Raw genomic sequence first — 17,535 nt, 5'->3', positions numbered from 1 at the left:
GAGATAACGCTCCATCGTGATTTTGTTGATTTTTTGTTGATTGAATTGAAATGAGTTGGGAGAGTCGAGATGATAGCTTTACAGTAAGCTTTAATCAACAAGAAACACCACTAGTATGGCATTGGGTACAACATCTGGAACAACACAGAAATAAAGAACAGTTAGATACAACAACATACGACATAACATAATGTGGACGGATACTAAAATATACAACAACATACGACTTAACATAATGTGGACGGAAACTAAAATATACAACATACAACATAACATAATGTGGACGGAAACTAAAATATACAACAACATACAACATAACATAATGTGGATGGAAACTAAAATATACAACATACGGCATAACATAATGTGGACGGGTACTAAAATATACAACAACATACGACATAACATAATGTGGACGGAAACTAAAATATACAACAGGACATGAGAAACGTCATGCATGTATATCTCAAAAACTATTCAATTTTTTCAAACAATTTTTCTGTATGATTTATAACTCGATATTTTTGAGGAATTGTCCAAATTTGGGGCAATTCCGTTGAAAAATAAATATTTTAGAGCCAAAAATCAGACCTTGGGGTACAAATGTACCCCACAGGGCAGGAATGGGGTTTGAACCATTCCTCTTTTTTTTCCTTACTTTTTACTCGATGCTTTAATTGAATTTTCCTAATTTTTTCACTACGACATATTCTTCTGTTTTATTGGCGCACACAGAAGCAAACAGTACTCCCTTTGATGTGGATTTTGAATTAGGTTACCTTATCTTTTGCATATTCTTAAACCCCATGCTTTCATGTTATACCAACCGTCTTTTTGTTTTAGGTGATGGGAGATGGGTCCAGGTCCAAGGGTGTTGGGTTTGTTTGCTTCAGTTCCCCAGAGGAAGCCTCAAAAGCTGTGACTGAGATGAATGGTTGCATCATTGAGGCCAAGCCCTTGTACGTGGCCCTGGCTCAATGCAAGGAGGACCGACGTGCTCAACTGGCCAGCCAACACTTGCAAAGATTAGCCACCATGAGGCAACAGGCAAGTCTTGGTCCATTTGATCTCTGTCGTCTAGTAATTAACAAAGTTTTAAGGGTTTTTTTTTCATTACAGTTTGTAGCTTAAAGATGTAAAAAGTTTGATTGTAGTCACCCGGTGATATTTTTTCAAAGACTGTGGCGGGTTGTGTGTTATTTTTGTGGGATCGAGTCCAACCGATAGCTCAATGGTCTGGATTCGAACTAGTATGCGCGCTATGGCTCTCGTTACCAGCTGTGCCACTCAACCTATACCACAAACGGCTCAGGTTTAATCTAGGGGTGATTAAGAATTCCTTAGGGTCCCTTATAACTTAATTGTATTAATAACAAGTGAGTCAAGACAATAGTAACGCCCTATACAATAATAACAATTCTATACATAAAGTTTAATTAGATTGTTACAGGAAAAGATAAAAAGAATAAGTATTTATTTAATATCAGGAAGAATAGCTCTAATTGAGTGGATCTAATTTATTATTTATTTATCTATTGATTTATTTATTGATTCATTTATGATTGATTGATTGAGTGAGTTTCTTATCATCTGTGTCTGTGGAAAATACATTTGAAAATGGTATAAGCCCGTTTGGCTTATCTTTATCCTGCCGGCTTGCTTGATTGAGGCAAATGTATCGGCTAGTTCCAGGGTTGGCGCCTGCTTGCAGGGTTTTCTGGACTTCACAACAGTGTGTTGTAGTTATGGACTGACATGAGGGGTTTACCACTATGCAAGGACTGGGAGGCAGGGATTCGGCACGGGCTGGTGCTTCAAGGACAAGGACCTTCAATTAAGAGTTAAAACAACAAGGTCTTAGAGCCAATCGAGTTTGTCTTTCGCCACCGGATCGTCCTTGAGCGACACATCTTGATAGCCTTTATTTGCCGACAAAGGCAAGGAGAAGCAGTAACTCCATGATAATGGTAGTTATTACATATATGTATCAAACATCAACTGACAGTCGAGCTATCTTACATGATGAGAATTTAACAGGGTTGTGTCCCTGGTATTTCTTAATTTATTTTTATTAATCATAATTGAGGTTATGATGTGTGGCCGGCGATTGGCGGTAGGGTACAGACATTCAAGCAATATACATATTGAATATAAATGAAATAATAGCATAGATCATAAACAAATGTTAACTATAGTATAAGATACATATAGATATAGTTTTGTACAGGTATTCCAACCTACGAACATCCATGGAATAGCACAATTAAAATATATACACAAACTATAATAGTAATGCTAGATTAAATTGAATTTACAGTAATATCTCGTTCCACTTTGAATGTTAACCAATAATTCATTTTACCTTCAGCCGAGAAGTTTTTACAAGTTTGAAATTGGAGGGATAGCTCTTCTTTCTTGGGCTTCTTAGCGTGTGTGTGATTAAATTCGGAGATGAATTTGATTTTGTGAAATGAAAAGCACGTCTGAATTATGGGAATAGCCAATCAGAACGGACAGCTTAGAACAGTAATTGCAATTTTAGCTACTCTTGAACGAGACAAGAACCTCAGGGCACGTTGGAGTCTTGTTTGGAAAAGGTAATTAGCAGGAGGTATGGATACAATGGGCAGACAATTTGAACAGGTAAATAAGCCTTAAGCTGAAAGTGAGTGTTCCGTTATACAATGGGAAGGTTTCCCACCTATTGACCAGTTTTTCCATTAGAAAAGTTTAGAGCTTTATTGGAGAAAAGACTGTCCATGTTTTGAGTATCTTAACTGGAGGTGTTAATCTGCCTTGGCAAATATATGTCTCCACAAAGTTTGAAGTGGTTTTGAATGAGACGCTGACGAATGATAAAGACATCACACAGTGAAAGAAAATCGTTCGTCACAAAGACTCCCTAATGGATTTGCTCATAATATTGTTGATTTTGTATTACAGACGGTACCATATGGTCCCCTGTTCAACTCTGGCGGTGGCTACTTTGTTCCCACAATGCCCCAAGCACAGCGAGGTTTCTTTGCCCCAGCAAATGTGGGATCAATTCGACCTACCACCAGAACTCCATGGACCCCAGGGGTCAGACCCAACCAGGCCACAGGTTTGTTTGACCACATTTTTTTCTGTTTTATTTTCTGCTCGTTGGTTTTGGGATTTTCAGACCTGTCTACTGGAAATTTTAAAAATTGTAGTTTTTGAGATAACTGCTTTCATTAAATTTACGGGTCAACAATTCGCTCTCACAAGGATCCTTATAATTATGCATTCTTGTGAAGTTCTGAAATTGGAGCAAAAGTTTTTTAATTCTACGAATTTTTCGTAGTTCTGGGTAGGTCAGGATTTTACTCCCATTCGTGCTTTTGTGACACGTTTGGTTTAAGTTAAGCCAAGATATAACTAGCAATACTTTCAGGTGATGTGTTTGTGTCAATTAGTCTTAAAGTTCTCGATTCTTTCTCACACACACAGATGTGAAGACATTATTATGATATCTTCATTTTGGACATAACTACCATTTTCGCATATTGTGATCATATTTATTTACAGGACTTTTAGACATCCAGCTTATTTTTTCTTTCCTCAAACCAATTATCAGTGTCAAGTCTGTCTGTCATAGTGAATACACGTTGATACGAGACCTGCCAACTAGGCAGTTTTCTCATATTTTGCTTTGAATAATATGAGAAAATCAACCCAAATTTTTGAAAGCATAAAACATTTTTGTATGGCTGGCATATGGTATCACAGTGTTTACTATGACATAGTACTGTTTGAATTGAGAGAATTGCATGTTGCTTTGGTTGATTAGATGAGTCTTCCTCTCTTTCAGGGTTCCACGCCTTGCCAAACCAGATCAGAACCAGAGCACCCACGGCCGCGGCTGCAGCGGGACAACCGCAGGTCAGAGCAACTGCTGTCAACTCGAGACCCATCACTGGTGAGTTTACTAGAACAATCAGTTTTACAGCTATTTCCTCTTGTCTGAACCATCAATTTTCCAATCCCTGGTGATGTCGTTTGTCTGAACCATCAATTTTCCAATCCCTGGTGATGTCGTTTTTCAGGGGTTGCATTGTATTTTGATACTCTTCTCTAACCCGGAAATAGAAGTTGGACCAGGCTTTTGAATTTATGAAATACTATCACTGAGGTTTTATTATATTTCACTGGGTGGGGTTCCTGGCCTCTCCACTATGTTTTCCAATGTCCTTTCTGTCTTTGTCTTGGAATAAGATTACTAGGTTTTGCCTTGGCCCTGACTGTCGTGCTTGGCTGGGAGGGAAGCATAGTTATTTTGTGAGATGATAGTTTTTCCTTGTAAATCATCTCTGTTATGTATTGTTATATTTGTTATTTTGAATGTATAATGTAAGAAGCATTTGAGGGTTTTGTCCTGGCTGGGAGGGAAACAGTCAAATGCATAGTTATTGTTTTGGGAGGTGATATTTTTTTCATTGTAAATCATCTCTCTGTTATGTATTATTATTTTTATTTTGAATTTATAATGTAAGCATTTGAGTGCATTCCTTTTAGTGGGGATCGTGCTTGTGTCCATATGAGACTTATTGGTGATCTCAAACTAAGTCCACGGATCTACATCTGATCCCTATTTGTTCCCAGTTCCCTTTTGTCTTACTTTTTCTTGGATGCTTTAATTGTAATTCTAGAACTTTTTACTATCCCATTTTCTTCCTTTTTACTGGCGCTGATATAATCTCAATGTGTTGCAAGTGCCGTAAAACCCTTAACCCATTGCCGCCCAAATCGCCCGTAATCGCCTGCTAAAAAAACATCTGCATAAGTCCGAATCGCCCGATATCGCCCGCCAGGTACCCAGTGTCATTGAACCCGTATATTAAAAATGTGTGTAGAACCACTTCTTTTTAATTGAAAAACGAAAGTAGAGAAAGAGTAAAAGCGAAACTAGCCGTTTCCCGATTGTTTTTATCTCAATTCGTTTGTCTGCTGTGATTTTTTGAAGTTTGTCGACCAAATCGGTTGTGGTAATGTCCTTTTTTTTTTTTTTTTTTTTTTGCTGAAATGGCATTTGAATTCCTCAATTCTCGGGCGTTATCAACGTTTTTTAATGGATAGTGATGATGATAGTACTCATTCAGACACTGAATCAGACATTGAGGTTGAGTTGGATGCTCATTTTGATGACATTGACAATGGGTTTCATGTGTTTTAATATTATTACATATTTTTCAACTTTAACATTTTTTTTTCAAATCAAAATATGAATCAATAGTCCAAAACAATACATCAAATTAAAGGCCATTCATTCTTCTTTCCAACACAGCTTTTGTTTTGTTTCTCGCATGCCTCACATTCTTGCAATGAATTTTTTCATGAAGTGTACTATGACATTTGGAAGAGTTATCTCCCCTCGCATGGTCTGTGAGAGACATTTTTTCAGATTATGCCCATGCAGCAATGGGTTAAAAACAGTCAAATTTATTCCTTTTAGTGGGGACTTGTACTGGTGTCAGGGTGAGACTTTTAAGTGATCTCAAACTAAGTACATTGATGTTGTGCTCTTGGAATCTACATCTGTTCCCTATTTGAACCAATTCCCCTTTGTCTTAATTTTTCCTCAAGTCCTTTAAATTGTAATTTTAGAATCTTTTTACGTGCTGATATAACCTAAATGTTGCAAGCTCCGTAAAACCCTTAAAACACAAGATACAAAACATTTCATGACAATGTATTGGTTAGTTGTCACTCAAATCCATGCATTCTGGAATAAAATGGGATTACTTTCTGACCAGTCACTGGAATTATGTGCAATCAAGCGTGGTGAAAGTTCATGCCCCAGTGAACATGAAACATGATACACAACTCAATGCTATCGGTTATTAGAATCTAGATTTCCAGTTTCTATTGATTTCTCTCATAAAACATTCTTTGAATATAAAAGTAATTCACAGAATGTTGTATTCCATTGAAAAAAAGACTCATAGGTGATTAGTTTATTCTTCCTGGTGCTTTAGTGTGTCCTATATGCTGTTAAATTTGTAGAATATGAGTTTTTGGGTTGTTTAGATAAGATTGTCTATAATTCCTCAGGCCAATCTGTACCAGGTGGTGTCCAGCGTATGCCAGGCATGCGACCACCAGTTCCTTCCATGGCAGGACCAGGTGCCCGGCCTGGAGCGGCTGCTTACGCCAACGTTGCCAGACAGGGAGCGGCAGCAGCCGCAGCAGCTGCTGCTGCCAACCAATCAGGAAGGGTCATGGGGCAGGTAAGTCTATGTCTGACCTTGAAATCATTTATTTGCTAACAAAAGTTAGTATCTTACGATCACCGGCTTCAGGCAGCCCCTACCGATTTCTAAACCATTTATTTACGTTGGAAAAATCATAGCATTAAGCGGTTGGAACTAGGACGCATTTGTATCCTTCTCTACTCCTTATACTACTGTAGTACACTTGTCCTATGAAATTATACATTTCTGGATGTCTTGATCAATTACATTTCGGTTCTGTTCTTCTGTTTTAAAAGTAGGTCCTAACAATGATTTTGTAGAACATTTTTTTGGGGTAGCATATTTTCTTGTAAATATTTAAATAAAATAGATATCCAAATTTGCATAATAATAATAATAATAATAATAATCTTTATTGTCCAAATTAAAGGCAATTCATGTGAGGTAAACAATGCTCAGTTTGGTTCATGGTATGAACATCAACACATTTACAAATACAGACACAGCCATACACGAACATACACGCTTGCACGTTGTTTCTACACATGTATACAAAAGAAATGAGCGTACATACAAACACATATACATACATACATACATACATACATACATACATACATACATACATACATACATACATACATACATACATACATACATACATACATACATACATACATACATACATACATACACACAGACACACAGACAGACAGATATCAAGCTTTAAAAGATAGCCCTGTAAAGAGTCATTTCCCAAATTAAGAGGTTATGGCTGGTTTACATTTTATAGGGATGTCCTTTTTCCGACTAAGGTCAGAAAACTGGCTGTTTGAAATTAGCTGACCTCGTTCAGTATTGGGGAGTTGATTTTTCTTTTAAAGATGAAAGCATTGATTTGTGGTGACAGTTAGGGGAAGCTAGATGGACATGTTTCCTTTTCTAGGATTTGAGGCTTTCATACATGATATGGTCCTTGTGAGAAATATTAGCAAAGGACATCGCTGATTTTTCTGCTGTGTCTTGCTCTTTAATAATTTTATTTTTTCACATTGAGGTTGGCAGGTCTTGGGCTTGTTTTTAATCATGCATTCTAGTTGTCTCATTAACCTTAATGCAAATATGATTTCCACAGGCCCAACAGTCTGTCCACATCCCTGGTCAAGACCCGCTTACAGCTTCCATGTTGGCCCTATGTTTTTTCCAATGTACTTTCTGTCATTGTCTTGAAATGAGATAAGTTTTGCCCTGGCCACGTGCCCTTTGCTGACAGGGAAAGTCTGATGTCTGCTCATGTCTTTTTTCCTTTGTATATCACCTCTCTCTCTGCTGTCTGCCATTTATTATTTGGTTTTTAATGTTTGATCTGAATTTTTTTTTTTGTGCTTGTTCCTCTTAAGGGCAACCTGTGCTTATGCCGGAATGAGACTTCTTGGTGATTTCAAACAGCGCACACTGCTCTTGGAATCTACATCTGTTCCCTACTTGAACCATTCGTTTGTCTTGCTTCTTCTCTTGTGATTTTTTTAGAATGGTGCTGAAATGACTTTAAATGTGTTGCAAGTGTTGTAAAACGTTAATACAAAAACGAACCCTTTGTCCATTGAATGCTTTCCCAATTCATCTTATCATTGGACAGGGGTCATAGCCCTTGAGATTGAAGGAACAATTTTCGGATAAAACTGTGCTTTGTTTTAAGGTGAAAATGAAAATATTGTCAGATGTTTGTTTTTGAATGGCAAGTCTGATTGATGAACCAAGTGTGTTACGCGTAACGAGGCATTTTGTCTCTTCTAAGACCATCCCTATTATTGTTTAAATTCTGATACTCTGGGTTCCATCTCATTTTGATGACTCCCATAGTGGGCAGGGGGGTACATACTGTCTTCTATCCCCTTATGTCTGTTTTCCAACATGCTTTCTGTCTTTGTCTTGGAATGAGATTACTTGGTTTTGTTCTGGTCCTGGCTGGGAAGGAAACAGTCAAATGCATAGTTATTGTTTTGGGAGATGATATTTTTTTCCTTGTAAATCATCTCTCCGTTATGTATTATTATATTTGTTATTTTTGTATGATGTAAACATGTGAGTGTATTCCTCTTTGTTGGATTTTGTGCTTGTGTCCAGATGAGACTTATAGGTGATCAGACTAAGTACTTTGATGGTATGCTTTTGGAATCTACATCTGATCCCTATTTGTTCCCAATTCCCCTTTGTCTTACTTTCTCTTGGGTGCTTTGATTGTAATTCTATAACTTTTTACTATCCCATTTTCTTCCTTTTTACTGGCGCTGACATAACCTAAATGTGTTGCAAGCACCGTAAAACCCTTAAAAACAAAAACAAATTTTGATAAACAGATTCTGATAATGAATGATGAATTAAGAGATCCAACTCCTAAATTTTTTGATGGATATCTCTTTCTGACTGGACTAATTCGAATGTTAACTTACTTAATCCTCTTCGGGCCTTGAGGCACATCGGGCATCCACCAGACATCTCCATTTGTTGCGATCGGCTGCTTTTGCGGTGGCTGTATTCCAGGACAGGCCTGCTTCCTTTAATTCTTTCTCCATGGTCTTCGCCAGGTTTCTTTGGGTCTTCCCCGCTTTCTCTTCCCATCTGCTGTCCAGTACAAGGCTGTCTTGGGAAGTGACCCTTTTTCCATTCTGGCCACATGACCCAGCCAACGCCATCTTTTTCTTTATATTTGGCTTTCAATGCTAGTGCAGTCAGCTTTCTTTAATAGATTCACTGTTCTTATTTTTGTAGGCCAAAATAAATTAAAAATTCTTTTTAAACACTTGTTCTGAAAGGCTTCTAGTTTCTGTATTAAGGAGGATGTCATTTTCCAGCTTTCACTTCCATAAAGCAGTACACTTAAAACATTGCTCTTGTATATTTTCAGCTTTGTCTTTCTCATTATTTGCTTTGATTTCCAAAAGTTTTTCAGCATGTCGAAAGCCTGGTTTGCCTTTTGAATTCTGTGCTTGATATCGTGTTCTGCATTTCCGTCATCTGTTATTTTGGATCCGAGGTAGGAGAACTCTGTTACCTCTTCAATTATATGTTCATTTATCCTAATTTCACTGTCATGTTTTGGATTCACCCTAATGTACACAGTCTTATCGAAATTTATTTTCAGTCAAATTTTCGAGGCGTTCTTGTGTAGTACGTTTAGTTTCTCTGAGGCGTCTCTGTGTGTACTGGAAACTAACGCGATATCATCTGCGTAGTCTATATCTTCCAGAAAGGATGTCAGTGTCCAGCGAATGCCTCTCTTCATACCATCAATTGTATTTTTCATGAGCCAGTCTAGAGCCAGGATAAACAGAAGCAGGGAGAGTATGCAGCCTTGTTTTACACCAGTTGTTACATTAAAGCTGTCTGTTAAATTGTTACCACAGATCACTTGGCATTGGTAGTTGCTGTACATTGCTTTGTTCATCGGTATACCATAATGGCGGAGTATTTTCCACAGGGACTCTCTGTGTAAGCTGTCAAAGGCTTTTTCAAAATCGACAAAAATGGTGTAGAGGGGGCTGTTCCATTCAATGCTTTGCTCCAGGATTTGTCTCAGGGTAAATATGTGGTCACTACATGACTTCCCTTTTCTGAACCCTGCCTGCTCTTTTCTAAGAATGTTTTCAATGTGAGGTGAGATTCTTTTCAGATGGATTCTATTAAAAATTTTGCTCGATACGGACAGGAGTGTGATTCCACACCAGTTAGCACAATTTCCCAGGTCTCCTTTCTTGGCTATTTTATGGATGATGCCTTTCTGCCAATCCTCTGGTATTTCTTCCTTTTCCCAAATGTTGGTGAACAATTTACTGAGAATTTTGGACATTTCTTGCGAGTTCGCTTTAAGCATTTCCGCAGTGATTTTGTCAATACCTGGGGCCTTGCCATTTTTTTGTTGTTGTATTGCCTCGTGCACCTCATGCTCAGTGATTGGACCAAGATTAACCTCTACGTCCATTTCTGCTTCTGAGATATCTGTGTAAGAAGATGGGTCTGGTCTGTTCAGAAGGTTTGCGAAATATTCTCTCCATCTATCAATTTTCTCCTTTTCCTCTGTGATGACACTACCATCTTGGGATTTTAGTGGTTTCTCTTGACCATAACTTCTGTTTCCTGAGAGCTTTTTTGTGATTTTGTATAGCGTTTGTGTGTCTTGTCTTACAGCTGCATTTTCTGCTTCAGTTGATAAATTTTCTGCAAAATCTCTTTTGTCTTTCCTTGTGGATTTTTTCACTTCTTTATCCTTCAATGAGTATTCACTGGATAGCCTTTCTTTCAGTCGGGGGGATTTAGCGTTCAAGAGATTTAGTTTGATTGTTTTTCTTTAGTTAATGAGCTCCCATGACCTTGCTGATATCCAATTCTCTGTATTGGATTTATTGTGTCCTAAGTGTTCAGTGGCACTTTCCTGCATGACGTGGTTGAAATCTTGGATTGTCATGTTTGTAATATCTTGTATTGCACTGAATTTGTTTCTTACTGAGATATTGAAATTGTTTTGGATATCTGGGATTTTCAATTTATCTGTGTTGAAACGTTTCTCCTTCTGTTTTGCTATTTTTGTTTTCATCAATTTAGTAGAGGTTTTGGCTGTGACAAGATGGTGGTCACTTCCAATGTCTGCCAATCGTCTGACTCTGACATCGTTTAAGCTGCTCTTCCATTTTCTGTTGATAATTATATGGTCTATCTGACTTTCTGTTTTCCCATCTGCTGATTTCCATGTCAATTTGTGGATGTTTTTGTGTGGGAAGAAAGTTCCACCAATAATGAGGTTGTGTTCTTCGCAAAATTCTGCCAGTCTGCTTCCATTGTTGTTCATCACCCCTATGCCTTCCTTTCCAACGGACTGATTTGTTTGTGTATTGCCAACTCTTGCATTAAGGTCTCCGATGATCATGAGCATATCATGTCTTGGAATGTTTTCAACGGCCATTCTTAAAATATCGTAAAATTCTTCTTTGTTCTCTTCATCTGCATCCTCTGTAGGTGCGTAACATGTGAGGATTGATAGTTTGGTGTATTTTGAGTTGTGTCTTGTGTATAAAAGTCTTTCACTTATCGGTTTCCATTCCAATAGTGACTTGTTGTTTTGCCTGGCTATCAAGAGGGCAACACCATCTCTGTGTTGGTCAGCCTTTCGACCTGACCAAACGATCTGGTTGCCTTGAGAGAGTTGGCGCTTCCCAGCTCCTGTCCATCTTGCCTCTGATATGCCTAGCAAATCGATCTTGTAGTTCAACATCTCGCGCTGGACTTATGCCAGTTTTCCTGTTTGATAGAGGGTCCTAACATTCCAGCACGAGACATTCAGCTTGTGTTTTGGGGACAACAGATCTGCAATCTGGTCGGGGGCGTCCTTTCGGCTTTGACCTCCTACCGTCATGAAGCCAGTATTCTGGTCCGCTTCTTTGCTGCCGCCGGTTGTGGATTTACGTCTGGTTTCTGTTTCTGTAACAGTTTGCTTTTTATGAGGTGGGTTGTTAGCCCTACGCTCAACCCCCATTCCTGGAGGGCCGGTGGATTACTCTTCATCTGATCTCTCTCCTTTTCTCTGTTATTAGAGGTCTGAGGTTCGAGATACGCAAGCCCTCCCACCACGACAAGGTGATAATCCGTCTGGAGAGTTTTGAATGTTAACCTAATGCGATAAACCTGTTGTATGGGTGGCTGGCTATTCTAATGACACGGACATTTTTTTCAGGAGATATTGTTCAATGGCAGATTGTGAACCATTCCAACTATGGTAGCCATTTACTAACATGGCATAGTACAATGTTCTATTGTGATACTGGCTTCATCTAAGGCAATTCCTAGACAGACTTGGGCCTATTTTAAAAAATAGAATTCCCTTTATTCATCCCATAGAGGAAATCTGTCTCTAGGGTCTATTCCAAGAGAAGACTGGAATAACCCAGGCATCAGCCGTAGTGCAGCGCCGCAAATTGAGCTCGGGCGAGATGGCTTTCTCATGGCCACACAGCGCAGCGGCAAGTGGTCGAACTTGGTACCTTTCAGGTAGGAAGCAAAGACCTCTTACCGCTTAGCCACGCTGCCCCATTTAGAGGCCTTGATATGACTATGAGTTTACAGAGATGCTTGGATTACTCACCATTGGTGTCAATGGTTGATATTTCAACAATGCATTCCCAATCTTTTATGGTTACCATTTTCAAGTTTTTGTTTTGGCTCTGGAGTTAATCTACATATATGATTTTATTTGGACAGTTTAAACAATGTCTACAGTTTCTAAATTTAAAGTTTTCATTTTTTCCCCCAGGTGGATGAGGCAGTGGCTGTACTGCAGGGCCATCAAGCCAAAGAGGCTGGAGCTCCCAAGAATTGACCTGTAAATTCTGAGAATATCTTGAACCCTAGATGCCTTTTCATCCTTTCCTTCTACCTTTGTTTCTATTTATAGACCTGTAAATTCTCAGTCAATTAACTGAAATCAGTCAATTCGTCAAATTCAAATATTTTTAAAAAGAAAAGAAAGAAATGAAGAAGAAAGAATTCATGAATCGTGGTCGAATGACTGTGAAGTAAATAGGAATGTTCCACAGCGCTACGCATAGCTCAAGGGCCGTTTATATTAACGATGGATATATTGCCACGGCTAAGCGACGCTTTTTAGAATTGCCGTGTCTGAACACACCCCAGTGTATTTTCACACAGTCTTTGTGAAATTACCTTTTCACTTTCCAAACCTGTCGTGATCCCAATGGTAGCCAACTTTAACTGAGCCGCCGAGCAATAAATTTCACTGTTTCGTCTAAGCCAAAATTGACCACATTTACTTGGCAGAACCTAAAAGTATTAAAAAGTTTAATGCGAATGCCGGACGTGCGTTATGAAGACACCTTCAAACTTCAAATCGAAAGTTATATGATTGCTACAAGCACATCTCGATTGCCTCACGTTGTAAACAAACTGGTTGACCCACTGATGTGGGTACCTAATTATAAGAAACAATTGTAAGTAGCCTAATTAATTCCCACGTAAATTAGTTTTCTGTCATTGATTTGCTCAAGTGAGCTTGCTGTTTACTATTCATCTCGATTCTTTGGATTTTTCTGATACGAAACGAAGAGTTTCAGTGAGGTTCAGTTTCAGTCTCAGTCTCGGGAGTCTCAGTCTCAGTCAATTTTTATAGAGCTCATTTACAGGTCTACAAGAAAGACTGAGGTGGTAGTAAACTTCAACAGACACTCACGGCGGTTGATTTTCACGACTGGTACAAGATGGACATTTTTGGAACTTATTTTAGTTTTGACTATTTATCGTTTTTTGACTATTGTGACATTTTTGTATGAAATTGACAGAAAATTTGCATGGAATTTCAAATTATCTTCAACCATACAGATGTTTGTGTCTTGACAACAGCTATTCAAAGCCTATCCATCCTGTCATGGCGCATATCGATGGAAAGCTTAGCCATTTCTCCTTTTCAATCTGGCAACATCATCTTCATTATTTATTTGTTTTCCATGTTTATTTATGTATTGTTGTGCTGAGAGTGAAGAGTGAAGACTATTTACACAATACCACGAGCTCTCATTGGTTGATTTGAGAGGTCAGGTCACGGGTCGTCTAAATTTATGGTTTAGTTCTAAATTTATCCTCAATCCTGGCAATAGTGATCCACAATGCACCATGATAGCGTCAATGGCCGCTCCCTGACTGTCCCTGCCTTTGTTTACAAAACTATGATTTCAATTTCATTCACATGCGGACCGTAGTATTTCATCGCATTACAAGTTGATTTTGATGAACTTTGGTAATCTTCACTCTATTCAAGTCACAGAATACTCAGTTCACGAGGTAAGCATATGCAATACACCACATTTTAATTCATTGCTTATTTTTATAACTAAACATCCTTGTGATTGTGTGTTTGTTGATTGTGCATCAGCTGTGACAGCGAGTTAACTTTTTTTATTTGTGAAAAATAACAGGGCCAAACAATAATAAAATACTACCCCCCCCCCCCCCCCCCCCCACCCCCCCAAACAAAATCAGCCTTCCATGTCAGGCCATGTTCAAACCTAGACCTGATCAGGTGTTTCAAGGTTCGATCCCCAGTCAAAATGTTGCTAATTTTGTCAAGACCAAGAGGGTTGGTGCGACTCACAATAAGAGTTATAAGAGTAAGAGTAAGAGACATTCTCAGGACCAGGATCCTCTTTTTAAAAAATACTTTTCATTCAGTTATTGTTATTATCTTTATTGTGGCTGACACTGCATGCATCGTCCCCACTTTTTCAAATTATTTTATGTAGGAGGAGGGGGGGTGATTTATATCGGAAAGTTGGGCTTTGCATGTTATGTTCATGGAGAGAGAGAGAGAGAGAGAGAGAGAATATCTATGATAGTGACAAGATATCTGTAGTATTAGTAGTGTTTGAAATGCCTAGGATAATGATACGGTAATAACAATGTTTGATAATGATATTATTTTTATTTTTTTTCAAATTATTTATTTATTTTTATTATTATTATTATTATTATTATTATTATTATTATTATTATTATTATTATTATGATTATTATTATTATTATTATTATTATTGTTGTTGTTGTTGTTATTATTTTTATTGTACTCAACTTTAGCAACGGCATTGGCATGTGCCATTTTCATTGCAGTGAATAGAATTTAATTTTTTGTTTTCATCGACAGCTAATTTGAAAGAATTCAGTTGACTGTACTGGTGTCCTGACAATCCACAAAGTTACTGGCTCAAGGGCTATTCTGGCAAGGTGTGTTGAGGCATTCTGTGGCAAAACTCATCAATCAGCAAACCATCATCTGGGCCAGCACAGCAGAGTGTCTGCATGTACTTTTTGACACTGGTTACTAATGTTTTCAAATCTCCATAGTAGTAGTAGTCCCTTTACATTTTTTATTAGTGATCAATAAAGTAAATCCTCATTTTTCTTAATGAAAATGACAAAACATCATTCGAATTGAATTAATACTGAATTTATTAACTTAATAACAGAATATAGTTTGTTGCCAAGAGTTTTATTCTGTGGATATAAATAAAACCAATGAAATTTCAACTTTGTTGGTGTGAAGGATGACCATTTTTTGTTTTGTTTTTGGAATTGGTATGTCTTTGACAAATGCATTTTATGAAAATGATTTATATTATAATGTCATTTCATAAAATTGCTAATGAATTGTCTCTTTTTTATTTCCATTTTTCCAACCAGAACAAGATCAATCCTATTTGTGGAACATTAACACAAACGGTGACAAACAAGTGGTGTTGATTTTTCCTGCATTAAGGCGAAAGAATTTTTTTCCAAGGAGTTTGGGAAAGCAAATTGCTTTATATTCTGAGCTTTATCTATTTGCATCATTTAGCTGTTTTATTGTCCAAAATAGAATTGACTAGATATCTAATTTTATATGACTTGCCTTTCAAACAGCATTGAAAAATGATGGTGGCGCACCATATGATATTTTACAAAATCATATTTCGAGAATTTTTAATATATCTAGAAATCTCTTTATAATCTATTGTATACAGTAAATAATTAGTTTTGGTGATTACAATAATGAATTCAAAAGATAGAAATCATATTTGACCTCAAAATTATTTTATCTCTGAATACAGAAAAAATTCAATTTTACAGGGGTTTTTTAGGGGTATGCGTTAGCGAATCGATTATAAAGTTTTTAGACTTAGATTAAATTATAAAGTTTACTTGTTTTCTTGTCCTATAATGGTCATATTTTGAAAGTTTGATGGATCATTTCTTTTACTTGTCTGCAAAATCATTCTTTATGTCAAATTATTAAAAGTTTGCGCTTTCTCAAATTTCCGATTTATGTCATTTTCTGATTTTCTGGCAATCCTATCTTAGTCATTTGCCTTTAGATCATCTTCAAATTTATTCACAATCTTTTCTTAGATGTGTTTTACATCATGATGGAAGTGTTTGGGGGTAAATTAAAATTTAGCAATTTTATAAATTTTTAAATTCATTTTTTCCTGTCAATACGCGCCAAATTTTCAGTCGAAATCAAATAAAAATTCTAAAAAATGTATTTTCCAGACTATTGATAAATTCTTCCATCATGATATAGCTATCTATGTAAGAAACATTGTGTTTAAATTTGAAAGAAATTTATATGCTAGTTTTTGGTGCATCTATGTTAGAAATTTTAGGGGTTTACGTCTGATTTTAGCCTATAATGCCCCTTAAAAATAAAAATAAAAATTCTGAGGGTTTTTTTGGTGTTTAACATCAAATTATACATCACATTATTAGTTTATGAGATTTAATTGATGAATTTTATAACTATAAAGCATATTTGACCTCTAAATTAATTTTTTTGTAAAAAACGGATATCATTGACTTTTCCCACATTTTTTCATAGGGGTATGGGTTAGCGAATTGATCATAATTTTTTCAGAATTTGATAAATTTACAAACTTTTACTGTTTTATGTTCCATATTGAATATACTTTGAAATTTTGATGGATGTTGGCCTTTGTCTGCAAAATTAGCTTTATTATAATTATCAAATTAAAGACAAATATTGCGTTTTCTCAAAATTCCATTTTGCGTCATTTTCTGATTTTCTAACATTCATATCTGGACTGTTTTCCATCAGATTGTCTTCAAATTTCGTCAGAATCTTTCTTATGATGTGTTTTGCATCATGATGGATGGGTTTTGGGGCAAACTAAAATTGAGCAGTTTTGTGAATTTTTAAATCGAATTTTTCCTGTGATTCCACACCAAATTTTCAGTCGAAATCGAAAAAAAATTCTTAAAAATTTCTGTTCAGGACTACTGCTAAACCTATGCATCATGATGTAGCTCTTGTTGTAAGAAACATTGTGTGTAAATTTGGAAGAGATCTATGTGTTGGTTTTTGCTACATTACGGTAAGAAATTTTGGGTTTTTTGTTCTATTTCACTATGTCCAAAAAAAAATAATTTTGGGGGCTTTTTTGTGTGTTAATCATCAAATTAGACCTCCTACCACCTGAAAATAACAAGGGAATAACAATATTCGCATTACAATCAAAAATGGATTTTTGACTACAGGTCCCCCCTTAAAAACAACAAAGTCCTTTAAAAATGTAGTCATCTTCCTTGCGGCTCACGCCCATATTGTCTCAACCAAAAGTGTCCCAAGCCTGTAACCTTATATATTATTGATACAACTGGCTGTAATCTTGGAGATAACACCATAATCGGTAAACAGAATACTTTTGCTACAAAATCATTGAGTTATTAATAGAATTTCACCTGAAAGACTAACAACAGTACTGAAAGGATT

At 36.8% G+C, this 17,535-nt stretch overlaps 1 protein-coding gene across 5 annotated transcripts in view; it reads left to right on the top strand.

Annotated features, from left to right (window-relative positions):
- LOC144956780 (polyadenylate-binding protein 4-like) overlaps positions 1-17,535 on the top strand; it is a 39,167-nt gene that overhangs the window by 19,955 nt on the left and 1,677 nt on the right. The window contains exons 7-12 of one of the 5 annotated variants that reach the window (XM_078887486.1): positions 844-1,047; positions 2,944-3,103; positions 3,833-3,940; positions 6,073-6,248; positions 12,517-12,585; positions 15,450-16,804. In XM_078887486.1, the coding sequence (XP_078743612.1) occupies positions 844-1,047; positions 2,944-3,103; positions 3,833-3,940; positions 6,073-6,248; positions 12,517-12,582 (714 nt within the window). In that variant the 3' untranslated portion in view covers positions 12,583-12,585; positions 15,450-16,804. Of the gene's footprint in view, positions 1-843; positions 1,048-2,943; positions 3,104-3,811; positions 3,941-6,072; positions 6,249-7,347; positions 7,468-12,516; positions 12,586-15,449; positions 16,805-17,535 lie in introns of those variants that run through there. The other 4 variants (XM_078887485.1, XM_078887484.1, XM_078887483.1 and 1 more) reach the window with 4 other exon arrangements.

Source organism: Berghia stephanieae, chromosome 11 (genome assembly GCF_034508935.2).
Source record: "Berghia stephanieae isolate SIO BIC M18660-M18661 chromosome 11, UCSD_Bste_1.3, whole genome shotgun sequence".
NCBI lineage: Eukaryota > Metazoa > Mollusca > Gastropoda > Nudibranchia > Aeolidiidae > Berghia > Berghia stephanieae.
This window is presented reverse-complemented; position numbering and strand designations above follow the sequence as displayed.